The sequence below is a fragment of the Salmo salar genome, chromosome 18 (genome assembly GCF_965601325.2).
Source record: "Salmo salar chromosome 18, fSalSal1, whole genome shotgun sequence".
Classification (NCBI taxonomy): Eukaryota; Metazoa; Chordata; class Actinopteri; order Salmoniformes; family Salmonidae; genus Salmo; species Salmo salar.
Window position 1 is genome coordinate 5,629,526 of NC_138308.1, and position 27,341 is coordinate 5,656,866.

A 27,341-nucleotide genomic window follows, 5' to 3' on the forward strand; every position below is an offset into this window, starting at 1 on the left:
CACAGAAATCTTCCACACACAAAAAGCGTTTTCCTCTCAAATTTTGTGCACAAATTTGTTTACATCCCTGTTAGTGAGCATTTCTCCTTTGCCAAAATAATCCATCCACCTGACAGGTGTGGCTTATAAAGAAGCTGATTAAACAGCAAAATGATCACACAGGTGAACCTAATTTGCTGGGCCTGCCTCCTCAGTGGATGGCTGTGTCCCTGCCCAGTCATGTGAAATGAATAGATTAGAGCCTAATTCATCTATTTCAATTGACTGACTTCCTTCTACAAACTGTAACTCAGTAAAATCTTGTTGCATGTTGCATTTATATTTTTGTTCAGTATAACACTTTTACAACGAGTGAGTTCTTGTCCTTATAGCTTTGATCTGGTTGGCTGGAAGGTGCTGGGGGCGGAGTAGTGAGATATGAGTCTACCAGCTTCCCTCCAGCCAGTAAGCAGCGCTCCATGGACAGTGGAGAAGAAGGAAGGATGGGTGGCTTCTCCAGCAAACAACACCTGGAGAGGCTGAGAGAGAGAGAATATATAAAAGAGAGAGAATATATGAGAGAGAAAGTGGGTCAAAAGATGACAGAATACACTACATGAACTGTGTATACCTGTTCCCCTTGTTGTGGTAGTGGTTCAGCCAGGTTGTGTATATCCTGCAGTGAGGTTCCAGTAGCGGTGTAGGTGTAGGAGCCACAGGTCCATGGGTCATGGAACCACTGAGACCTCAGGACACGCCGTGGGGTGATGGTTGGGTTCCCTACACACACAAACAAACGTAACGTTATGACTATAACTACTGTTCCCTGAAGGAGGGAAACGAGGTACAATCCAACTATGTGGAGTAACACAGTCGCAACTTATATTGAAGAACTAAAGTCACTCCTGACAAGGCCAATGAAATCCACGCCTTGCTGGAAGCCCTGCCTTCTATCAGCACACTATGGGCTACACTTGGAGCAGTGACATCCAAGCAACACACCTCACAAAAGTGTGGTGATGCCCAACTCACCACCGCACAATTATCCAACAGGCAATCCTTTAAATAAAGCCCAAGATGCTGCCAGACCCCTGGATCTAGTGGGCACGTACACCGCTAGGTAACCCTTGCTGCTACAGTGACAAGAAAAAGTATGTGAACCCTTTGGATTTACCTGGATTTCTGCATAAATTGGTCATCAAATTTGATCTGATCTTCATCTAAGTCACAACAATAGACAAACTTATAGTGCTTAAAAACTAATAACAGAAATTATTGTATTTTTCTTGTCTATATGGAAAACATCATTTAAACATTCACAGTGTAGGTTGAAAAAGTATGTGAATCCCTTCGCTAATGACTTCTCCAAAAGCTAATTGAAGTCAGGAGTCAGCTAACCTGGAGTCCAATCAATGAGACGAGCTGTCTCGCCCTATAAAAAAAACTCACAAAATTTGAGTTTGCTAGTCACAAGAAGCATTGCCTGATGTGAACCATGCCTCAAACAAAGGAGATCTCAGGAGACCTAATATTAAGAGCTGTTGACTTGCAGAAAACTGGAAAGGGTTACAAAAGTATCTCTAAAAGCCTTGATGTTCATCAGTCCACTAAGACAAATTGTCTATAAATGGAGTATGTTCAGCACTGTTGCTACTCTCCCTAGGAGTGGCCGTCCTGCAAAGACGACTGCAAGAGCACAGAGCATAACGCTCAATGAGGTTAAGAAGAATCCTAGAGTGTCAGCTAAAGACTTCTAGAAATCTCTGGAACATGCTAACATCTCTGACAAGTCTACGATACGTAAAACACTAAAGAATGGTGTTCATGGGAGGACACCAAGGAAGAAGCCACTGCTGTTAAAAAAAACAACAACCTTGCTGCACGTCTGAAGTTTGCAGAAGTGCACCTGGATGTTCCACAGCACTACTGGCAAAATATTCTGTGGACTGATGAAACTACTGTTGAGTTGTTTGGAACACACAACACTATGTGTGGAGAAAAAAAGGCACAGCACACCAACATCAAAACCTCATCCCAACTGTAAAGTATGGTGGAGGGAGCATCATCGGTTTGGGGCTGATTTGCTGCCTCAGGGCCTGGACAGCTTGCTATCATCGACAGAAAAATGAATTCCCAAGTTTATTAAGACATTTTGCAGGAGAATGTTAGGCTATTTGTCCGCCAATTGAAGCTCAACAGAAGTTGGGTGATGCAACAGGACAACGACCCAAAACACATAAGTAAATCAATTAACAGAATGGCTTAAACAGAAGAAAATATGCCTTTTGGAGTGGCCCAGTCAGAGTCCTGACCTCAACTTGATTGAGATGCTGTGGCATGACCTCAAGAGAGCAGTTCACACCAGACACCCCAAGAATAATGCTGAACTGAAACTGTTTTGTAAAGAGGAATGGTCCAAAATTCCTCCTGACCATTGTGCAGGTCTGATCCGCAACTACAGAAAACATTTGGTTGAGGTTATTGCTGCCAAAGGTCAACCAGTTATTAAATCCAAGGGTTCACATACTTTTCCCACCCTGCACTGTGAATGTTTACATAGTGTGTTCAATAAAGACATGAAAAATTATAATTGTTTGTGTGTTATTAGTTTAAGCAGACTGTGTTTGTCTATTGTTGTGACCTAGATGATGATTAGATCAAATTTTATGACCAATTTATGCAGAAATCCAGGTATTTCCAAAGGGTTCACATACTTTTCTTGCCACTGTATATGCCAGGGAGATCGCCTCCATAATCCATTGGGAGAGACGCTGCTCAGAGATCGCCCTGCCGCGAGCTGGATTAGCAAACAGACAAAAAGCTGGTCACGTAAGTAGATAGCCCGGATCCGTTGCGTCTCAGAAGCAAATGAAGGAGTCGAAAAGGAAATAGCTCATAGCTAGAAACCTGTATGTAGGACATAGTCAAGACCTTTGGGGTGAAGGCCGCATTAGGATGCAACGTCCCCTTACAGTCGCCAGCAGCGAACTGAGTGCCAGAAGGGTGTACGGATAACACATGGAGATCCCCAACGCGTTTAGCTGAGGCCAAAGACACGAGCAAGGAGGTTATGTAGGAGGATATTCAGATCCGCAGACTCCAGTGGTTCAAAAGGGGGCATCACACAGAGCATCCAAATCCAAAGCTAAATCCCAAGTGGGCACAATAGGTTTACAAACCGGTCTGAGATTGCGCATTCAATTTCCACATGACACACTGAAATAGCAGCCATGTACACTTTCAAAGTGGAGGAATATGTAGGGACCCTAACACTCTGAAAAGGAACAATTGGACATCTCAGGGGACAAGCCCACAGACCCGAAATCTCTGTCCAAGTGTGCGCCTGGGATAACTGATCAGCCTCCAGTATCTATGCTGCAATAGTCAATGTGCCGGGGGGCTAGGGTCAGTCTGTCCGGGACAAGGTAGCACGTCCTGTGAACAGGTCAGGGTTCCGTAGCCACAGGCAGAACAGTTGAAACTGGAGCAGCAGCATGACCAGGTGGACTGGGGACAACCAGCAGTCATCAGGCCAGGTCGTCCTGAGACATGGTCCTTTGGCTCAGATCCTCCAGGAGGGGCGAGAGAGAGGGCGAGAGAGATAATTAGAGAGAGCATACTTAAATTCAAACAGGACACCAGGTAAGACAGGATAAATTCTCCAGATATAACAGACTGAACCTAGTCCCCCGACACAAACTACTGCAGCATAAATACTGGAGGCTGAGACAGGAGGGGTCGGGAAACACTGTGGCCCTGTCCAACGACACCCCCAGACAGGGCCAAACAGGCAGGATATAACCCCACCCACTTTGCCAAAGCACAGCCCCCACACCACTAGAGGGATATCTTCAACCACCAAATGACCATCCTGAGACAAGGCCGAGTATAGCCCACAAAGATCTCTGCCACGGCACGACCCAAGGGGGGCGCCAACTTGGACAGGAAGATCACGTCAGTGACTCAACCTACTCAAGTGACGCACCCCTCCTAGGGACGGCATGGAAGAGCACCAGTAAGCCAGTGACTCAGTCCCTGTAATAGGGTTAGACGAAGAGAATCCCAGTGGAGAGAGGGGAACCGGCCAGGCAGAGACGGCAAGGGCGATTCGTCGCTCCAGTGCCTTTCCGTTCACCTTCACACTCCTGGGCCAGACTACACTCAATCATAGGACCTACTGAAGAGATGAGTCTTCAATAAAGACTTAAGGGTTGAGACCGAGTCTGCATCTCTCACATGGATAGGCAGACCATTCCATAAAAATGGAGCTCTATAGGAGAAAGCCCTGCCTCCAGCTGTTTGCTTAGAAATTCTAGGGACAGTAAGGAGGCCTGTGTCTTATGACCGTAACGTACGTGTAGGTATGTACGGCAGGACCAAATCGGAAAGATAGGTAGGAGCAAGCCCATATAATGCTTTGTAGGTTAGCAGTAAAACCTTGAAATCAGCCCTTGCCTTAACAGGAAGCCAGTGTAGAGAGGCTAGCACTGGAGTAATATGATACATTTTTTTGGTTCTAGTCAAGATTCTAGCAGCCGTGTTTAGCACTAACTGAAGTTATTTAGTGCTTTATCCGGGTATCCGGAAAGTAGACCATTGCAGTTGTCTAACCTAGAAGTGACAAAAGCATGGATACATTTTTCTGCATCATTTCTGGACAGAAAGTTTCTGATTTTTGCAATGTTATGTAGATGGAAAAAAGCTGTCCTTGAAGCAGTCTTGATATGTTCGTCAAAGAGAGATCAGGGTCCAGAGTAACGTCAAGGTCCTTTACAGTTTTATTTGAGACGACTGTACAACCATCAAGATTAATTGTCAGATTCAACAGAAGATCTCTTTGTTTCTTGAAACCTAGAACAAGCATCTCTGTTTTGTCCGAGTTTAAAAGTAGAAAGTTTGCAGCCATCCACTTTCTTATGTCTGAAACACAGGCTTCCAGGGAGGGAAATTTTGGGGCGTTACCATGTTTCATCAAAATGTACAGCTGTGTATCATCCGCATAGCAGTGAAAGTTAACATTATGTTTCCGAATGACATCACCAGGAGGTAAAATATATTGTGAAAACAATAGTGGTCCTAAAACGGAGCCTTGAGGAACACCAACATTTACAGTTGATTTGTCAGAGGACAAACCATCCACAGAGACAAACTGATATCTTTCCGACAGATAAGATCTAAACCAGGCCAGAACTTGTCCGTGTAGACCAATTTGGGTTTCCAATCTCTCCAAAAGAATGTAGCGATCGATCAAAATCAGCACTAAGGTCTAGGAGTATGAGAACAGATGCAGAGCCTCGGTCTGACGCCATTAAAATGTAATTTACCACATTCACAAGTGCAGTCTCTGTGCTATGATGGGGTCTAAACCAGACTGAAGTGTTTCGTATACATTGTTTTTCTTCAGGAAGGCAGTGAGTTGCTGTGAAACAGCTTTTTTTGAGAGAGAGGAATGGGAGATTTGATATAGGCTGATAGTTTTTAAAATATTTTCTGGGTCAAGGTTTGGCTTTTTCAAGAGAGGTTTTATTACTGCCACTTTTAGTGAGTTTGGTACACATCCGGTGGATAGAGAGCCGTTTATTATGTTCAACATAGGAGGGCCAAGCACAGGAAGCAGCTCTTTCAGTAGTTTAGTTGGAATAGGGTTCAGTATGCAGCTTGAAGGTTTAGAGGCCATGATTATTTTCATCAATGTGTCAAGAGATATAGTACTAAAACACTTTAGTGTCTCCCTTGATCCTAGGTCCTGGCAGAGTAGTTCAGACTCAGGACAACTGAGCTTTGGAGGTATACGCAGATTGAAAGAGGAGTCCGTAATTTGCTTTCTAATGATCATGATCTTTTCCTCAAAGAAGTTCATGAATTTATCACTACTGAAGTGAAAGCCATCCTCTCTTGGGGAATGCTGCTTTTTAGTTAGCTTTGAGACGGTATCAAAAATACATTTTGGATTGTTCATATTTTCCTCAATTATGTCGGAAAAATAGGATGATCGAGCAGTAGTGAGGGCTCTTCGATACCGCATGGTACTGTCTTTCCAAGCTAGCGCCATTTCCGTTCCAATTTTCTGGAACCTTGCTTCAGAGCTCGGGTATTTTCTGTATACCAGGGAGCTAGTTTATTATGCGAAATGTTTTTTGTTTTTCGGGGTGCGACTGCATCTAGGGTATTGCGCAAGGTTAAATCGAGTTCCTCAGTTAGGTGGTTAACTGAATATGGAATTTGACGTCCTTGGGTAGACGGAGGAAGTCTGGAAGGGCATCTAGGAATCTTTGGGTTGTCCGAGAATTTATAGCACGACTTTTGATGATCCTTGGTTGGGGTCTGAGCAGAGTATTTGTTGCGATTGCAAACGTAATAAAATGGTGGTCCGATAGTCCAGGATTATGAGGAAAAACTTTAAGATCCACAACATTTATTCCACGGGACAAAACTAGGTCTAGAGATTTACTGTGGCAGTGAGTAGGTCCTGAGACATGTTGGACAAAACCCACTGAGTCAATGATGGCTTCGAAAGCCTTTTGGAGTGGGTCTGTGGACTTTTCCATGTTAATACTAAAGTCACCAAAAATTAGAATATTATCTGCCATGACTACAAGGTCCGATAGGAATTCAGGGAACTCAGTGAGGAACGCTGTATATGGCCCAGGAGGCCTGTAAACAGTAGCTATAAAAAGTGATTGAGTAGGCTAAATAGTTTATGACTAGAAGCTCAAAAGACGAAAACGTTTTGTTTTTTTTTTTAAATTGAAATTTGCTATCGTAAATGTTAGCAACACCTCCGCCTTTGCCGGATGCACGGGGGGTATGGTCACTAGTGTAACCAGGGGGTGAGGCCTCATTTAACACAGTAAATTCATCAGGCTTAAGCCATGTTTCAGTCAGGCCAATCACATCAAGATTATGATCAGTTTTTAGTTCACTGACTATGGAAGTGAGGGATCTAACATTAAGTAGCCCTATTTTGAGATGTGAGGTATCACAACCTCTTTCAATAATGGCAGGAATGGAGGAAGTCTTTATTCCAGTGAGATTGCTAAGGTGAACACCGCCATGTTTAGTTTTTCCCAACCTAGGTCGAGGCACAGACACGGTCTCAATGGGGATAGCTGAGCTGACTACACTGACTGTGCTAGTGGCAGACTCCACTAAGCTTGCTGCCTGGCCTGCACCCCGCTGCCTGGCCTGCACTCCATCTCATTGTGGAGCTAGGGGAGTTAGAGCCCTGTCTATGTTTGTAGATGAGAGCACCCCTCCAGCTAGGATGGAGTCCGTCACTCCTCAACAGGCCAGGCTTTGGTCCTGTTTGTGGGTAAGTCCCAGAAAGAGGGCCAATTATCTACAAATTCTATCATTTGGGAGGAGCAGAAACAGTTTTCAACCAGCGATTGAGTTGTGAGACTCTGCCGTCGAGCTCATCACTCCCCCTAACTGGGAGGGGGCCAGAGACAATTACTCGATGCCGACACATCTTTCTAGCTGATTTACAAGGTGAAACTATGTTGCGCTTGGTGACCTCTGACTGTTTCATCCTAACATAGTTGGTGCCGACGTGGATAACAATATCCCTATACTCTCTACACTCGCCAGTTTTAGCTTTAGCCAGCACCATCTTCAGATTAGCCTTAAAGTCGGTAGCCCTGCCCCCTGGTAAACAGTGTATGATCACTGGATGATTCATTTTAAGTCTAATACTGCAGGTAATAGAGTCGCCAATGACTAGGGTTTTCAATTTGTCAGACCCCGTAATGGGTGGGAGGCTTCGGCGTCTCAGACCCCGTAATGGGAGGAGTAGAGACCAGAGAAGGCTCGGCCCTCTGACTCCAACTCGTTGCTTAATGGGGAGAACCGGTTGAAAGTTTGTCAGCTGAATAAGCGACACCGGTTGAGCATTCCTACAGCATTTCCTTCCAGAAGCCATGAGAAAATTGTCCGGCTGTGGGGACTGTGCGAGGGGATTTATACTACTATCTGTACTTACTGGTGGCACAGATGCTGCTTCATCCTTTCCTACACTTAAATTACCCTTAAATGACCCTAACGTTGCGTCTGAAGATGGGCTTGCAGCACAGCTATCCTTGCCATAAGGCGATCGTTCTCCTGTATATTTTGAGTACAGCGATCGCAATTAGAAGGCATCATGTTAATGTTACTATTTAGCTTCGGCTGGTGGAGGTCCTAACGAACCACATCCAGATAAAGCGTCCGGAGTGAAAACGTTGAATGAAAAAAGTCGAGCGAGGTAAAAACTAAAAATATAAACGGTAATTAAAAAGTAAAAACCGTAAAGTTGGCAGGTAGCAAAGTAAGGTTAGCAACAAAACGCACAGCAGCACGTAAACAAGTCTACAAGTTGTGACCGGAAAATGGTGGTGGTGTTAGCTACCCGCACTCCATCATTGTTCGCATGATCCAGGGTGACACTGCGCATGAGCGTCATCGGTCGGAGCAGACAGCGAGCAACCCGTGAAGTGCCATCTGAAAGGGCGGGACGCCACCTGGAGGATTGGGAGCGATTGGTTATTTTTCCATTTTCCATTGACAATCGTGAGCCTGAATATGGAGACGCAACAATAATTGCATCGACGACGTCATCCCCACAGTGACCGTACGTACATACCCCAACCAGAAGCCATGGATTACAGGCAAAATCCGCATCAAGCTATCGCTTTCAAGGAGCCGGACACTAATCCAGACACTTATAAGAAATCCCGCTATGCCCTCAGACGAACCATCAAACAAGCAAAGCGTCAATACACAATTAAGATTGAATCCTACTACACCGGCTCTGACGCTCGTCGAATGTGGCAGGGCTTGAAAACTATTACAGACTACAAAAGGGAAACCCAGACGCGAGCTGCCCAGTGACGAGCCTATCCGACGAGCAAAATGCCTTTTATGCTCGCTTAGAGGCAAGCAACACTGAAGCATGTACGAGAGCACCAGATGTTCTGAACGACTGTGTGATAATGCTCTCGGTAGCCGATGTGAGCAAGACCTTTAAACAGGTCAACATTCACAAAGCCGCGAGGCCAGACGGATTACCAGGACGTGTACTCAAAGAATGCGCAAACCAACTGTCAAGTGTCTTCACTGACATTTTCAACCTCTCCTTGACCGTGTCTGTAATACCAACATATTTCAAGCAGACCACCATAGTCCCTGTGCCCAAGGAAGGGAAGGTAACCTGCCTAAATAATTACCGCCCTGCAGCACTTACGTTGGTAGCCATGAAGTGCTTTGAAAGGCTGGTCATGGCTCACATCAACAGCATCCTCCCGGATACCCTAGACCCAATCGAATTCGCACACCCGATCCATTCACCAACAGCTCCACAGATGACGCAATCTTAATCGCACTACACACTGCCCTTTCACACCTATGTGAGAGTGCTGTTCATTGACTACAGCTCAGGGTTCAACATCACAGTGCCCACAAAGCTCTTCACTAAGCTAAGGACCCTGGGACTAAACACCTCCCTCTGCAATTGGATCCTGGACTTCCTGACGGGCCACCCCCAGGTGGTAAGGGTAGGCAAAAACACATCTGCCACGCTGATCCTCAACATTGGGGCCCCTCAGGGGTGTGTACTTAGTCCCCTCCTGTACTCCCTGTTCACCCATGACTGCGTGGCCAAACACGACCCAACACCATCATTAAGTTTGCTGACGACACAACAGTGGTAGACCTGATCACTGAAAATGATGAGACAGCCTATATGGAGGAGGTCAGAGACATGGCAGTGTGGTGCCAGGACAACAACCTCTCCCTCAATGTGAGCAAGACAAAGGAGCTGATCATGGACTACGGGAAAAGGCAGACCGAACAGGCCGCCATTAACATCGACAGGGCTGTAGTGGAGTGGGTCAAGAGTTTCAAGTTTCTTGTGTCCACATCAAACTATCATGGTCCAAACACACCAAGACAGTTGTGAGGAGGGCACGTAAGTGTAAGTCTCTGATTGTGACATCTTGTGTCCTTCTCCTTAGTTGCCTGTGTTTACTTTCACTCGTTCTGGAAGAGTGGTCTTCTGAGGAAAGCTAATTAGCCGTGTCGTTGATCCCCAGAGTTGTGATGAGAGCTGTGTAGTCAACGATGATTTGAAGAGAATAACCAGATGGTCCTACTTAAATTCACTTTCTTAGACACAGAACAGCTACTCAACCGTGACATTGATTGTTAGAGGCTACTTTGTCTTCTTCAACTCATGTTGATTTTCAGGGTAGTGACCAATGGAAACCAAGCTGCAGCTTGTGGTCCTTCTAGTCTGACATGTTAATTATACTGACACGCTCTCTGAGCTCCCCCGGGCGTGGCTAGTTACAGGGCAAAACATCAAAAACTATGATCTTGTTAGAAAAGATAGGAATGTGAATTTAGTTAACAAAAATATTATCTTCATCCTTGTTATTTCCTACACAGCGTAAAGGATGTAAACCTGATATACACAGTGTGAAAGCTCTTCAAGTTACAAGGTTTTGTTATATCACTTTTATACCATTTTTAATGACATCACAAAATAGACATTAATTTCCCATATTCCGTCTCTCATCATTCCCCACATTCAGATTGAAATTGAAATATATTGTCTCAGTGTTCACTGTTGGACGTTAGAGTTTTTGAGCGGCAAAACCTTCTGTAACAAAGGTATTCCATTCACCAATACTAGAGACCAAAAGGAGTTGTCTGCTGCCTACAATTTACGATCGACGTGAGGTGTCATAAAACCCCCACACCAATTCCTCCTCCCCTCTGCGGGTGAGAGGGCTCAGTAAACACTGATCCATTGTAACCTGATCTTTGGATCCTATCAGGAGAGTCATGACAAAGTAAAGTTTTTGTGCTTACAGTGCTTACGAAAGTATTCAGACCCCTTCACTTTTCCACATTTTGTTACGTTACAGCCTGATTCTAAAATTGATTAAATTACAAAATATTCCTCAATCTACACACAATACCACATGACAAAATGAAAACAGGTTTTCAGATAAAAATAAATAAATATTAAATAGTATTCAGACCCTTTGCTATGAGACTTGAAATTGAGCTCAGGTGCATCCTGTTTCCATTGATTATCGTTGAGATATTTCTACAACTTGATTGGAGTACACCTGTGGTACATTCAATTGATTGGACATGACTTGGAAAGGCACATGCCTGTCTATATAAGGTCCCACAGTTGACAGTGCATGTCAGAGCAAAAATACAAGCAATGAGGTCGAAGGAATTGTCCGTAGAGCTCAGAGAAAGGATGGTCCCCAAGAACACAGTGGCCTCCATCATTCTTAAATGGAAGAAGTTTGGAACCACCAAGAGTTTTCCTAGAGCTGGCAGCCCGGCCAAACTGAGCAATCGGGGGAGAAGGGCCTTGGTCAGGGGGGTGACCAAGAACCCGATGGTCACTGACAGAGCTCCAGAGTTCCTCTGTGTAGATGGTTGTCCTTCTGGTAGTTTCTGCCATCTCTGCAGCACTCAGCCAATCAGGCCTTTATGGTAGAGTGGCCAGACGGAAGCCACTCCTCAGTAAAATGCACATGACAGCCTGCTTGGTTTGCCAAAAGCCACCTAAAGGACTCTCAGACCATGAAAAATAAGATTCTCTGGCCTGAACTCAAAGCGTCACGTCTGGAGGAAACCTGGCACCCTCCCTACAGTGAAGCATGGTGGTGGCAGCATCCTGCTGTGGGGATGTTTTTCAGTAGTCAGGATCGAGGGAAAGATGAACGAAGAAAAGTAGAGAGAGATCCTTGATGAAAACCCGCTTCAGAGTGCAGACTGGAGCGAAGGTTCACCAACAGGACAACGACCCCAAGCACACAGCCAAGACAATGCAGGAGTGGCTTCATGACAAATCTCTGAATGTCCTTGAGTGGCCCAGCCAGAGCCCAGACTTGAACCCGATCGAACATCTCTGAAGAGACCGGAAAATAACTGTGCAGCAATGGTCCCCATCCAACCTGACAGAACTCGAGAGGATCTGCAGATTAGAATGGGAGAAACTCCCCAAATACAGGTATGCCATGCTTGTAGCATCATACCCAAGAAGACTCGAGGCTGTAATCGCTGCCAAAAGTGCTTCAACAAAGTACTGAGTAAAGGCTCTGAATACTTATGTAAATAAGATATGTTTTCAATTTTAAATACATTTGCAAACATTTCTAAAAACCTGTTTTTTCTTTGTCATTATGGGGTATTGTGTGTGTAGATTGATGAGAAAAAATAAATGATTTAATCAATTTTAGAATAAGTAACGTAACGAAATGTGGAAAAAGTGAAAGGGTCTTTCCGAATAAACTGTACATCCTGATATTATCAGGTTCTGATGACTAGATGACTTTTTTTTTTTTAAGAATCACCCCCCCTCAATGTTAAAGGAATAGATCACCCCAATTACATATTAGTTTCCTTACCCTGTAAGCAGTCTACGGATAAGGTATGACAGAAACCCATGCTTTGGTTTTGTTTACCTGGCCAATGTTTCAAATGCTAACTTTTTTAGCGTTTGTGGCACAAATCCAATGCAAGTCAATGGAACCTATATTAGCATTTTCACACTTCATATCCGAGGATGAAGAAACAATACTCCGAGCCGCAGCTCCATACTACTTTTCAGACATGGAGCACTGATACTATATACTAGTTTTTGGGGTAGGATTGGCGTGGTGTGTCCATGGGTGGCTTTTTACCATTTCTTTGGATTCTTCATGTCCAAATAAGTTTGATTCAAATCAGCTGTTAGGTACTATACTAAAATATATGAATCCTATAAATAAAAAAATTGCCAATTTGGGTGCAATCAATTAGCTTAATTTCTCAGAGATCAAATTCTATTTCAACAAAATAATGTTGCAGGAATGCTAATTTGATCCGTTTTTAACATAAACGATTTCTGAACAATCTGAGATGGTGGGTGTCATAACCCCTTTTTCTTGTTCTTTTTGGAGGTGGAATGACCCAGGGGCGATTCATAATAAAATAGAATTCCCAGAAATGAAAAGTGTTGAGCTCGAGAAAGACCGCTCCTTTCGGGATCCAACCCTGCTTGTTCCCTCGACTCCGTTACCAACAACCAATCGCCTACAGAGCCCATAACCTGTACCACTAGACACCTCATAGGGACTAGTGAGCTACAGGCAGGAATCATCAATGAATCCCAGTAATGAGACACCCAGGGTGGAGGGGAGGGGCGCGGCACATTGGTCGCTCAGACCTGTGTTAAGGCCCCTCGCTCCGGGGGTTAGCCTGGCCAAGTTTAAAGGGGCTGCTTCCTCATCGGAGGTGCACGCAAGACCCGCTTCCTCGTCATCCTCCAACTCCAGGAATTGGAAATAGGAATGGGGTTGCCATAATGCTGGGGGAAAGCTTCATTCACAGGAAGTCAAGCCTGCTAGCTGACGTTAGCCAGGAGTCTTTTCAGTCCAAGCTAGGCTAGATAGCCTTATTGACCAAAGCACGGTCCGTTTAGAATAACCAAGCGAATTAACGCTATACGAAACAAGAGAGCTACCCAAGCAACTCCACCGTGGGGAAGCAGGAATACCTAGTAGTAGCTAGTTCGCCTCTGCGAACAAAAAGGGAACAAAAGATTAACACACTACTGACTGAAGTGTAGATTACAGACATGAAAGTACAATGGGTTAACCTGTGTATGAGGCATGTGATAGAGTGGTTAGATGTTAGAAGGTTTACCTGTGAACCTGCGTATCAGGTGTGTTATGGAGTGTGTGACATCCTGTTCTGGCAGAGTCTCCATGAACTCAGACTCATGACCAGCGATCCAGCCACACAACACATGGCCATACCTGGAGAGACAGGGGTAGAGAGGGGGAAAGAGGGTGAGAGGCAAGAGGCGTGGGGAGTTCAAGTTCAAGATTTTTAGTTTGTGTGTATGTCTTAGTTACCTCTCAGTGGGTTTGAGGACAGTGAAACCAAACAGTTTCTTGATCCAGAGTCTCTCCACATCTGATACCTGGTCCACCAAGTCTGACTAGAGGGCAACAGTAAAACTACTGTTACTGTCTGTGTGTTTGCAATGATAGATATATATTGTGTTCCTCAAGGATCCGTTTTGGGCCCACTACTCTTTTCACCGCATGCTGTGTTTCATACCTCGTCTTCCCAGACCAGGTATATGACCTCACAGTCGTCGTCCCACCAGGGTTGGTCAAACTCCACAAAGATCTTGTTGTTGGTTCCAAAGCCCATCCTCTGAACAGAGTGCAGCTTGTGGAGGGGTAGAGGAGGGGAGAGGAGGGTACCATGATGCTTCTTCAGATAACCTGATAGGATAATAGTAGATATTATTAGGTAAACTGAACAAAAATGTCAACACTTCATGTAAAAAGTATTGGTCCCATGTTTCATGAGCTGAAATAAAAGATCCCAGAAATCTTCCATACGCACATTATGCAAATTTCTCAAAAATGTTGTGCACAAATTTGTTTACATCCCTGTTAGTGAGCATTTCTAATTTGCCAAGATAATCCATCCACCTGACAGGTGTGGCATATCAAGAAGCTGATTAAACAGAATGATCATTACACAGGTGCACCTTGTGCTGCAGACAATAAAAGGCCACTAAAATGTGAAGTTGTCAAACACAATACCACAGATGTCTCAAGTTCTGAGGGAGCGTGTAATTGGCATGCTGACTGCAGGAATGTCCACCAGAGCTGTTGCCAGAGAATTTAAATGTTCATTTTTCTACCATAAGCAGCCTCCAATGTCATTTTAGAGAACTTGCTAGTATGTCCAACCGGCCTCACAACCACAGACCACGTGTAACCATGCTAGCCCAGGACCTCCACATCCAGCTTCTTCACCTACGGGATCGTCTGAGACCAGCCACCCCGACAGCTGATGAAATCGGGGGTTTGCGGAACCAAAGAATTTCCATACAAACTGTCAGAAACCGTCTCAGGAAAGCTCATCTGCGTGCTCGTCGTCCTCACCAGGGTCTTGACCTGACTGCAGTTCAGCGTCGTATCCGACTTCAGTGGGCAACTGCTCACCTGCACGTTGGAGAGGTGTGCTCTTCACGGATTAATCCTGGTTTCAACTGTACCGGTTTGCTTATGTCAACGTTGTGAATAGAGTGCCCAATGGTGGCGGTGAGATTATGGTATGGGCAGGCATAAGCTATGGACAACGAACACAATTGCATTTTATCAACGGCAATTTGAATGCGCAGAGATACCATGATGAGATCCTGAGCCCCATTGTCATGCCATTCATCCGCCTCCATCACCTCATGTTTTAGCATGTTCATGCGCGGCCCCATGTCGCAAGGATCTGTACACAATTCCTGGAAACTGAAAATGTCCCAGTTCTTCCATGGCCTGCATACTCACCAGATATGCCACCCATTGAGCATGTTCGGGATGTTCTGGATCGACGTGTACGACAGCGTGTTCCCGCCAATATCCAGAAACTTCGCGCAGTCATTGAAGAGGGGTGGGACAACATCCCACAATCAACAGCCTGATCAACTCTATGTGAAGGAGATGTGACGCACTGCATGAGGAAAATGGTGGTCACACTAGATACTGACTGGTTTTCTGATCCGCGCCCCTACTTAAAAAAAAAAAAAGGTATCTGTGACCAACAGATGCATATCTGGACTGATTGCCTTATATGAACTGTAACTCAGTAAAATCTTTGAAATTGCTGCATTTATATTTTTGTTCAGTGTAGTTATGGAGATTGTTATAAAAAATAGTAAATGAGAAGAGAGACATGGCATGGTGCCTCTTTAGGTAGCCTGGCAGCACAGAAAACTCAGACTTCCAGTTCTTTGAGAAGGTAAGGTCACAATGTTTGTTACTGGTTATAAAAGGTTAATGTTTAGAAACATGTCATAAAATGTAATAATAAATGTAATAAAAGAGAACATTTTAACAGTAGTCATTTGACGTACGTGTGTGTGTGTGTGTGTGTGTGTGTGTGTGTGTGTGTGTGTGAGAGAGAGAGAGAGAGACCTACCGAGAGGGACAGTGAGGATGACATGGTCCGCTGGGATTCTCTCTCCATCTTCACACTCCACCACTACAGGGTACCCTCTCCCTCCTTTGCTCACCACCCTCTGCCAGTGGACACAGCTGACTGGTCGATGGTAGGAGACTATCCCAGTAGGAAGCTCTTTCATCAAGTTGTTGATTAACCCTTCATAACCTCTGAAAGAGACAGAACAACAGTCTAGTCAAGTCACTCACACAGCGGTAAACTGAGAAAAGTGCAATCGATGTCTATACACACACAAGCATGCACAGACACACACAGACAGTAGAAGGATTTTTTGACAGCCTAATTTAGATATTTTTATGCTTAGAATTTATGACATTTGGTAGGCTATTTGTTACTCAACTTGTTTAGAATTAGATACATGCAGCTTCTCTTCGGTCATTACTTGTTGCCCTAGAATACTTAATAAAGCCTTGCTCACCAGAATAAAGTCATAAATCAATAGAATAAATGTATTAATAATCTAGTTGACATCTGTAAAGTTATTTATTAATGTTTAGAGACCGGGGAGAAACTGCAATTACCCAGAAAGATTTTCTGTAAAACTCCAAATGACATCAGTTTGACCGGTTTAATGGAAAGCTGTGAAAACGATCCAACAAGATTCAGGTAATATTTCAGTTGGTCTTGGATGCATATTTTATGTGGTTAAAATAGTCTACTGTCAGCTTTATTTCTCTGAAAAAGATAGCACGCTTGCAAAGTACTTAACGGGCCATTCGCATGCTCTCAAGATGCTGAAATAAATACATCATTTCTCTCCACTCCTGTTCCAGAGACAAAATTGTTTCTTGCTGTAAAATGATACATCAAATGTTAATTTTGTAGCCTACTAATATTCTATTAGGCTACATGTGAGAGGTTATAGGAGTAGTCATTGTCCAGATTTCAGTTACTATTCCATTTAACCCAGCCGCATCCCTACTTTCCCCATCCCTGCGAGCACACACAAACTGACCGGGGGAAGGTGCAGTCCAATCCAGGCAAGGTCTTGTACAGTCCAAAGGCTCCCAGGCCCAGCATGTCCAGAGTGTGTGTTCCATTCACACAACACTCCACCTTCAGCAGAGTACTGATCAAAGACAGACGGACAGACTGACAGGACAGACTGTCACCTTGCCACCGCTCTGCTGCACGCTGACGCACCTACACACACACACACACACACATTTAACAGGCAGACAGAGATATAGGTATACGGTGTGTGTATATATGTGGGCGCATGTGTGACGTACCTCTGTCCTTATGAACTCCCCAACACTGCTATACGGTTCTCCTCCCTGTTCGCTGAACTCTCCTCCCTCCTCCAACAGCTCAGCAAACAGCTCTAGAGCAGGACCCATCAGCTCTGGAGTCAGCTTATGACCTGGTAGAAACATAACATAATGTTAACAAACTACTGACTAGCTAAGTAAGACTTTGTATGAGCCAATGGTTTTTCTATGGGGTTCATACATTGACCTGGGAAAAAAAGAACGGAGAGCGCATCCACAGTTTGGTCTGTCGCGTGTACATATGCAACTCATGTTAGTTCAACTCATTTTAACTTTTGACAGACAAAAACTGACTGGGTGACGTAATATTACATTTTCATCCATTAAAATCAGTCTCCGTCTGGCCCAACTTTTTACCGGAGCTGGAGAACCAGTTTGGTACCCATGGTGGGTGACCTCCTATAGCCAGGTCCTGGTTCTCCTGAGTCAGGCTCTCTGGGTCCAGCAGGTTGTACTGTCTGGACAGACAGAACACTGGGTTAGCCTCCGATGGACCATGGATCCAGTTAGCACCAATCTCTATGATGTTATTACCTAGAGGAGAGAGTGGGAAGGGAGAGAGAGAGTAATACATTCAAACAAGTTTAGCAACATACAGCATATGAGTAGGTTACACAATTACACAGCAATAAAAATAAGTGTTTGTTTTATGATACAGACTGCAGTTAAAAAAGCATCATGATTTGATATATTACGGCATATTGATAAAGATACAGCCTACTGTATCACATGCTTTTTTGACAATGTTTACTGACACCGGTCATATTCAACGGGTGTTGCACGTTTCTAAATTCATCAGTTATTCTGCACAATCAGACGAGAGGTGCCCTGAAATCGGAGTAGATGGCCAGACTGCAGGAATGTCCACCAGAGCTGTTGCCAGAGAATTGAATGTTAATTTCTCTACCATAAGCCACCTCCAACGTTGTTTTAGAGAATTTGGCAGTACGTCCATCTGGCCTCACAACCGCAGACCACGTGAAGCCCACGCCAGCCCAGGACCTCCACATTTGGCTTCTGCACATTTCTGTCTGTAATAAAGCCCTTTTGTGGGGAAAAACTCATTCTGATTGCCTGGGCCTAGCTCCCAAGTGGGTGGGCCTAAGCCCTCCCAGGCCCAAACATGATCTCGCCCTTGCACAGTCATGTGGAATCCATAGATTACGGCTTAATTAATTTATTTCAATTGATTTCCTTATATGAACTGTAACTCAGTAAAATCTTTGAAATTGTTGCATGCTACATTTATATTTTTGTTCAGCATATATTGGATCTTTGTCCAGCTACTGTGAAAAGTTTGGATGTGTGTAAAACCATCCATAGTCTGCGTTGTTTTAACATTATATGCCCACAGGGAGAAATGATGGTGCCTGTAAGTGTGACATAGCCTATTTAGAATTTGAATTTTATTATTCATTTTCTTTTTAGGCCTTATCAATAATTAATGTAATCTTGCTTATTGACAATGTTTGGCATGTCCATGCACAGCCATAATGCAATTTACAATAGACCTAGATCAGTGTGAATGCTATTGCAGCCATGCAATTACTTAGAACAATGTGGACTGCAAACGGGTTCAAGTTAACATATTTAGCAAAGATAGGTCTACATTGTTATTTTGTTTCTGTAAGCTAGTAGCCAATGTGAGTAAGACCTTTAAACAGGTCAACATTCACAAGGCCAGACGGATTATCAGAACGTGGACTGCGAGCATGCGCTGACCAACTGGCAAGTGTCTTCACTGACATTTTCAACTTGTCCCTGGCCGAGTCTGTAATACCTACATGTTTCAAGCAGACCACCATAGTCCCTGTGCCCAAGAACACCAAGGAAACCTGCCTAAATGACTACCGACCCGTAGCACTCACGTCTGTAGCTATGAAGTGCTTTGACAGACTGGTCATGGCTCACAATACCATTATCCCAGAAACCCCAGACCCACCCCAATTTGCATACTGCCCCAACAGATCCACAGATGACATCATCTCTATTGCACTAAACACTGCCCTTTCCCACCTGGACAAAAGGAACACCTATGTGAGAATGCTAAAAATTGCCAAAGACTCCAGCCACCATAGTCATTGATTGTTTTCTTTGATAACGCACTGCAAGTGGTACCGGAGCACCAAGTCTAGGTCCAAAAGGCTTCTGAACAGCTTCTACCCCCAGCCATAAGACTGCTGAACAGCTAACCAAATGGCTACCGGGACTACTTGCATTTTTACGCTGATGCTACTCGCTGTTAATTAACTATTATCTGTGCAAAGTCACTTTACATGTACATATTACCTCAATATAGCACCGTTATTGTTATTTTATTGTCGCTCTTTAATTTTGGTTTATTTAGTAAAATGATTTTTTTCTTAACTCTTATTTTTCTTAAAACTGCATTGTTAAGGGCTTGTAAGTAAGCATTTCACGGTAAGGTCTACTGCACCTGTTGTATTCGGCGCATGTGACAAATAAAAATGTATTTTATTTGATTTCGAAATTAGCCCTGCTGTCACCCTTTAGACATTGATACCACATATGCATTTGCTCGTCGTGGAGTTTGTCTTACACAGTGTAGTGCATTTTAGAGTTGAAGAACACCAACCAATGCAATGTAGAATCAGTTTAACAGGTGACAAACAGATTATTTTACTATTGTAACATGCAGTGGGGAGAATTCTTTTGTTCCCGTCAGGAGTCCAGGCTTTTGACATAGATGGTAGAGCTCTCATCTCTGGACCACACAAGCTTTAGATTGCATACTGCTAAGGCACTTGTTGCTCTCTACATCGGTCAGCTACATTGGTGACCAGGGTGGGATCCTTTCGATCAGTGGAGGCTGGTGGGAGGAGCTATAGGGGGATTGGGTCATTGTAATGGCTGGAATGGAATGGTATCAAACTCATTAAATTTATGGAAACAACGTTTGACTCTGTTCTATTAATTCAATTCCGGCCATTACAATTAGCCCGCCTCCTATAGCCCCTCCCACCAACCTCCACTGCTTTCGACATGCCTATGGGGCCTGGGCACACAAATTCTCCTAGAGAGAAGGGGGAATACTGAAGCATCCGTTGATGACAGTTCTACAGTCGACAGAGGCCCAGGCTTTTGGCATAGATGGTAAAGCTCTCATTTCTGGACTGCAACATTGTAAGATTGTGCCCTCCACAGCACTTGATATACATTGATTGGTAGTTTAACCTATAATTAGATATAGCAAAGGTGTCTCAGGCAGTATTTGAAGTTTGTCTCCGTTCTCAATAAATGGTGAAACATTCACACTCAGTCATAGTTAGTAGAATAACAAATGGATTGGAAAGATTTAGGCACAGTCACCTTTTGAGGTTAGTAGGAAAGTTAATAATTTAAACCACCTAAATATACTCATTCACTGAACATTTAGTATTTGAATCTCAAATATTAATTTCCCAAATGCTTTTTCTATAACCCTACAGGTCATTTATCATTCTCCATACCTTATATTCCAATGCATCAAACTCTATGCATGCCCACTATGGAATTGGTCAGCTGCTATTTGAGAACTAATCTGGTTGAGAACTAATTTAGTTTTGTTACAGCCTGAACTCAATGGATGAAATATATTTTTCTCAACCATCTACACATAATGCCCCAAAAGTGAAAACATGTTTTAGAAAAATTAAATACAGAAATCGTACCTATATAAGAATGCACACCCCTGAGTCAATACATGTTAGAATAACCTTTGGCAGCGATTAAGACTCTAAGCCTAATCGCTGGTTAAGACTAAGCGCATTGCACACCTGGATCGTACAATATTTTTGGATCGTACAATAAAATTCTTCAAGCTCTGTCAAGTTGGTTGTTGATCATTTCTAGACAGCCATTTTCAAGTCTTGCCATAGATTTCCAAGCAGATTTAAGTAAAACTGTAACTAAGTCACTCAGGAACATTCTTGGTAAGCAACTGCAGTGCATATTCGGCCTTGGGTTTTAGGTTATTTGTCCTGCTGAAAGGTGAATTTGTCTCCCAGTGTCTGTTGGAAAGCAGACTGAACCAGGTTTTCCCCTCTTAAGATTTAGCTCTATTCCGTTTATTTTTATCGGAAAAAACGCACTAGTCCTTGCCAATGACAAGCATACCCATAACATGATGCAACCACCACCACGCTTGAAAATATGAAGAGTAGTACTCAGTGATGTGTTGGATTTGCCCCAAACATAAGGCTTTGTATTCAAGACAAAGTTAATTTCTTCGCCACATTTTTAGCAGTTTAATCTAGTGCCTTGTTGCAAACAGAATGCATATTTTGGAATATTTTTAGTCTGTACAAGCTTCCTTCTTTTTACTCTGTCAATTAAGTTAGCCATGATATATCAGACCTATACCACAGGTATGACAAAACATGTATATTTTCTGCTCGAATTACGTTGGTAACAAGTTTATTATAGCAATAAGGTTCCTCAGGGTATTGTGGTATATGGAAACGCATTGCGTCGTGCCTAAGAACAGCCTCTAGCAGTGGTATATTGGCCATATACCACACCCCCTTGGCCTTATTGCTTAAATATGTTTTGGCAAATATGCATATTGCAGCGGTCTCTAACACGGAACCCAAACCAGCTGCGCAAGTGCACCATCGTGCATACATTTATTTTGTCCCCCCACACCAAACGCAATCACGACACGCAGGTTAAAATATCAAAACAAACTCTGAACCAATTACATTAATTTGGGAACAGGTCGAAAAGCATTAAAACATTTATGGCAATTTAGCTAGTTAGCTTTCACTTGCTAGCTAATTTGTCCTATTTAGCTAGCTTGCTGTTGCTAGCTAATTTGTCCTGGGATATAAACATTGAGTTATTTTACCTGAAATGCACAAGGTCCTCTACTCCGACAATTAACCTGTTAGGGCTAGGGGGCAGCATTTGCACGTCTGGATAAATTTTTTTTACCCGATTTAATCTGGTTACTAATCCTACCCAGTAACTAGAATATGCATATACTTATTATATATGGATAGAAAACACTCTAAAGTTTCTAAAACTGTTTGAATGGTGTCTGTGAGTATAACAGAACTCATTTGGCAGGCAAAACCCTGAGACATTTTCTGACAGGAAGTGGATACCTGATGTGTTGTATTGACTTTAAACCTATCCCATTGAAAAACACAGGGGCTGAGGAATATTTTGGCACTTCCTATTGCTTCCACTAGATGTCACCAGCCTTTACAAAGTGTTTTGAGTCTTCTGGAGGGAGATCTGACCGAACAAGAGCCATGGAACGATGATGTCCCATTAGACACCTGGCGCGCGAGTTCATGTTGGGTACCCTCGTTCCAATACGTTATAAAAGAGTATGCATTCGTCCACCTTGAATATTATTCATGTTCTGGTTAAAAAAGGCCCTAATGATTTATGCTATACAACGTTTGACATGTTTGAACGAACGGAAATATATTTTTTCCCCTCGTTCATGACGAGAAGTCCGGCTGGCTTAGATCATGTGCTAACAAGACGGAGATTTTTGGACATAAATGATGAGCTTTTTTGAACAAAACTACATTCGTTATGGACCTGTGATACCTGGAAGTGACATCTGATGAAGAGAATCAAAGGTAATGGATTATTTACATAGTATTTTCGATTTTAGATCTCCCCAACATGACGTCTAGTCTGTATCGCAACGCGTATTTTTCTGGGCGCAGTGCTCAGATTATTGCAAAGTGTGATTTCCCAGTAAGGTTATTTTTAAATCTGGCAAGTTGATTGCGTTCAAGAGATGTAAATCTATAATTCTTTAAATGACAATATAATATTTTACCAATGTTTTCTAATTTTAATTATTTAATTTGTGACGCTGACTTGACTGCCGGTTATTGGAGGGAAACGATTTCCTCAACATCAATGCCATAGTAAAACGCTGTTTTTGGATATAAATATGAACTTGATAGAACTAAAAATGCATGCATTGTCTAACATAATGTCCTAGGAGTGTCATCTGATGGAGATTGTAAAAGGTTAGTGCATCATTTTAGCTGGTTTTATGGTTTTGGTGACCCTGTCTTTGGCTTGACAAAACATTACACACAACTCTTGTAAATGTACTGTCCTAACATACTCTAAATTTATGCTTTCGCCGTAAAACCTTTTTGAAATCGTAAAACGTGGTTAGATTAAGGAGATGTTTATCTTTCAAAGGGTGTAAAATAGTTGTATGTTTGAAAAATTTGAATTTTGACATTTATTTGGATTCAAATTTGCCGCTCTTGAAATGCACCTGCTGTTGATGGAGTGCACCACGGGTGGCACGCTAGCGTCCCACCTAGCCCATAGAGGTTAATCCACACATAAAACGGTCAACCGAATCGTTTCTAGTCATCTCTCCTCTTTCCAGGCTTTTTCATCTTTGAACTTAAATGGCGATTGGCATCTAAACTTTCATAGTATTACCACGACAACCGACAACACAGTTCGGCTTTCAATCACCCACGTGGGCATAACCAATGAGGAGATGGCACATGGGTACCTGCTTCTATAAACCAATGAGATGGGAGAGGCAGGACTTGCAGCGTGAGTTCGCTTGTTGAAGCGCGCGAGCAGTGTGGGTGCAATGGTTGGCTGTGGAATATTGCATTATGGGTTTATATAGATTTCTAAATGTATTTTGCGACGCGAGCGGTGTAGTAAGCCTGTTAACCTCCATTCTAGCATACACATGCTTTTATTTGGGATTCTATGCAAAGTATATTATAGAATGTTTTGTTAAGCTTGCAGCTAGTTCCTTGAAATGAGAAATCATGCCAAAACATTTTAATTCACTGACAGGGATATGGATAATTAAACACAAATTGACGTTTATACTAGCTGGCTAGGCTAGTCAAACTGTAATATTGCCTAGCTTTCAATAAATTATGGCATCGAACTGCCCCCGCGATATGCAACTTTTCAGGGAAGTTAGAAACCAATACACACAGGCAGTTAGAAACGCCAAGGCTAGCTTTTTCAAACAGAAATTTGCTTCGTGCAACTCCAACTCTAAAAAGTTCTGGGACATTGTAAAGTCCATGGAGAATAAGAACACCTCCTCCCAACTGCCCACTGCACTGAGGATAGGAAACTCTGTCACCACCGATAAGCCCACTATAATTGAGAATTTCAATAAGCATTTTTCTACGGCTGGCCATGCTTTCCACCTAACTACCCCTACTGCATTCAACAGCACTGCACCCCCCACAGCTACTCGCCCAAGCCTTCCCCATTTCTCCTTCTCCCAAATCCATTCAGCTGATGTTCTGAAAGAGCTGCAAAATCTGGACCCCTACAAATCAGCTGGGCTTGACAATCTGGACCCTTTCTTTCTAAAATTATCTGCCGAAATTATTGCAACCCCTATTACTAGCCTGTTCAACCTCTCTTTCGTGTCGTCTGAGATTCCCATAGATTGGAAAGCAGCTGCTGTCATCCCCCTCTTCAAAGGAGGTGACACTCTTGACCCAAATTGCTACAGACCTATATCCATCCTACCCTGCCTTTCTAAGGTCTTCGAAAGCCAAGTCAACAAACAGATTACCGACCATTTCGAATCCCACCGCACCCTCTCCGCTATGCAATCTGGTTTCAGAGCTGGTCATGGGTGCACCTCAGCCACGCTCAAGGTCCTAAACGACATCGTAACCGCCATCGATAAGAAACAATACTGTGCTGCCGTATTCATTGACCTGGCCAAAGCTTTTGACTCTGTTAATCACCACATCCTCATCGGCAGACTCAGTAGCCTTGGTTTCTCAAACGATTGCGTCGCCTGGTTCATCAACGACTTCTCTGACAGAGTTCAGTGTGTCAAATCGGAGGGCCTGCTGTCCGGACCTCTGGCACCTCTCTCTATGGTGGTACCACAGGGTTCAATTCTTGAGCCAACTCTTTTCTCTGTATACATCAATGATGTCGCTCTTGCTTCTGGTGAATCTCTGATCCACCTCTACGCAGACGACACCATTCTGTATACTTCTGGCCCTTCTTTGGACACTGTGTTAACAACCCTCCAGACGAGCTTCAATGCCATTCAACTCTCCTTCCGTGGTCTCCAACTGCTCCTAAACACAAGTAAAACTAAATGCATGCTCTTCAACCGATCGCTGCCTGCACCTGCCCGCCTGTCCAGCATCACTTCTCTGGACGGTTCTAACTTAGAATTTGTGGACAACTACAAATACCTAGGTGTCTGGTTAGACTGTAAACTCTCCTTCCAGACTCACATCAATCATCTCCAATCCAAAGTTAAATCTAGAACTGGCTTCCTATTTCGCAACAAAGCATCCTTCACTCATGCTGCCAAACATACCCTCGTAAAACTGACCATCCTACCAATCCTCGACTTCGGTGATGTTATTTACAAAATAGCCTCCAATACCCTACTCAACAAGCTGGATGCAGTCTATCACAGTGCCATCCGTTTTGTCACCAAAGCCCCATATACTACCCACCACTGCGACCTGTACGCTCTCATTGGCTGGCCTTCGCTTCATAATCGTCGCCAAACACACTGGCTCCAGGTCATCTACAAGACCCTGCTAGGTAAAGTCCCCCCTTATCTCCGCTCACTGGTCACCATAGCAGCACCCACCTGTAGCACGCGCTCCAGCAGGTATATCTCTCTGGTCACCCCTAAAGCCAACTCCTCCTTTGGTCGTCTCTCCTTCCAGTTCTCTGCTGCCAATGACTGGAACGAACTACAAAAATCTCTGAAACTGGAAACACTTATCTCCCTCACTAGCTTTAAGCACCAGCTGTCAGAGCAGCTCACAGATCACTGCACCTGTACATAGCCCATCTATAATTTAGCCCAAACTACTACCTCTTCCCCTACTGTATTTATTTATTTTATTTATTTTGCTCCTTTGCACCATATTATTTATATTTTAACTTTCTTCAAACTACAAATCTACCATTCCAGTGTACTTTATTTACTTTGCCACCATGGCCTTTTTGCCTTTACCTCCCTTATCTCACATCATTTGCTCACATTGTATATAGTCTTATTTTTTGCTACTGCATCACTGATTGTATGTTGTTTTACTCCATGTGTAACTCTGTGTTTTTGTATGTTGTCGAACTGCTTTGCTTTATCTTGGCCAGGTCGCAATTGTAAATGAGAACTTGTTCTCAACTTGCCTACCTGGTTAAATAAAGGTGAAATAAATAAAAAATAAAAAAATTAAAAAATTGGCTAAATGGTCAACGATGTTACCTCTTCATACGATCAAAACAAATTGTATTGCATGCTGCATATTTCAAGTGCACTCGAAAACAGATATTTATCTATAGCTATTCCTCTTCATCAGACAGCAACTTGCGTTTTCACAACGGGCTGTGTTTACGACTCCTAAGTAGATAGAAGCAGGCCATTGGCTGTCTTCATTACGAGGTGTACGAGAGTCCAAGTTTAGCCGTTCGCCAAATTTGCCTGAGTCGACAGAGAAGTATACTTTTTATGAGAAGATTCAAGGTGCCAACACATGTTATAGTCATCATAAGAATGTTGTACTGTCATATACAACAAAACAGCTACTTCCTAGACTGGGATCAATGAACTTCACGTTTTTCGCCCATCACCTTGATGGTTGCAGGATGCGGTTGGTGAAGTGAAGACATAAATTCATGACCTTTGATCACATGATTTTTGTAAAGTTCCTGCAGTTAAGCGTAAATCGGACGATTTTATCGCCATAATGCAACACTTTGAAAAGCGGTGAGAATCGACTTGGCAAAATTAAGTGATCCGATGGACCGCACCCCTTTCTCATGTCCCCTCTACACTCACCCATTTTGCCTGTCTTTATCCTTCCTCCACTCCGCCCCGTCGCTTCCAGGATCCTCACATTGCGGTAACCATGTTTGGTTAACTTCAAAGCTGCTCCAATACCAGATATTCCACAGCCAACTATTACTATCTGCGAGTCCAAACCGTGCCGCAAAGCCATTACGGTGTCCTGATGTCTATCAACCAGTCTTCGACTCTCTACTCGATCTTCTTCTTTTTCGATGGGGTTTAACGGCGGTTGGCATCCAATGTTAATGGTTCATTACCGC

At 43.4% G+C, this 27,341-nt stretch overlaps 1 protein-coding gene across 1 annotated transcript; it reads right to left on the reverse strand.

The window, feature by feature from the left end:
- Window positions 1-27,341, reverse strand: paox (polyamine oxidase). Its single transcript, XM_014154375.3, has 10 exons — window positions 27,073-27,341; window positions 17,631-17,807; window positions 17,235-17,365; window positions 16,958-17,145; window positions 15,961-16,151; window positions 14,089-14,258; window positions 13,881-13,966; window positions 13,669-13,781; window positions 611-759; window positions 1-518 (listed from the first exon to the last, which is right to left on the reverse strand). Exons 1-10 carry the CDS (start codon window positions 27,230-27,232, stop codon window positions 366-368), a joined length of 1,518 nt encoding a protein of 505 aa, XP_014009850.2. The 5' UTR covers window positions 27,233-27,341; the 3' UTR covers window positions 1-365.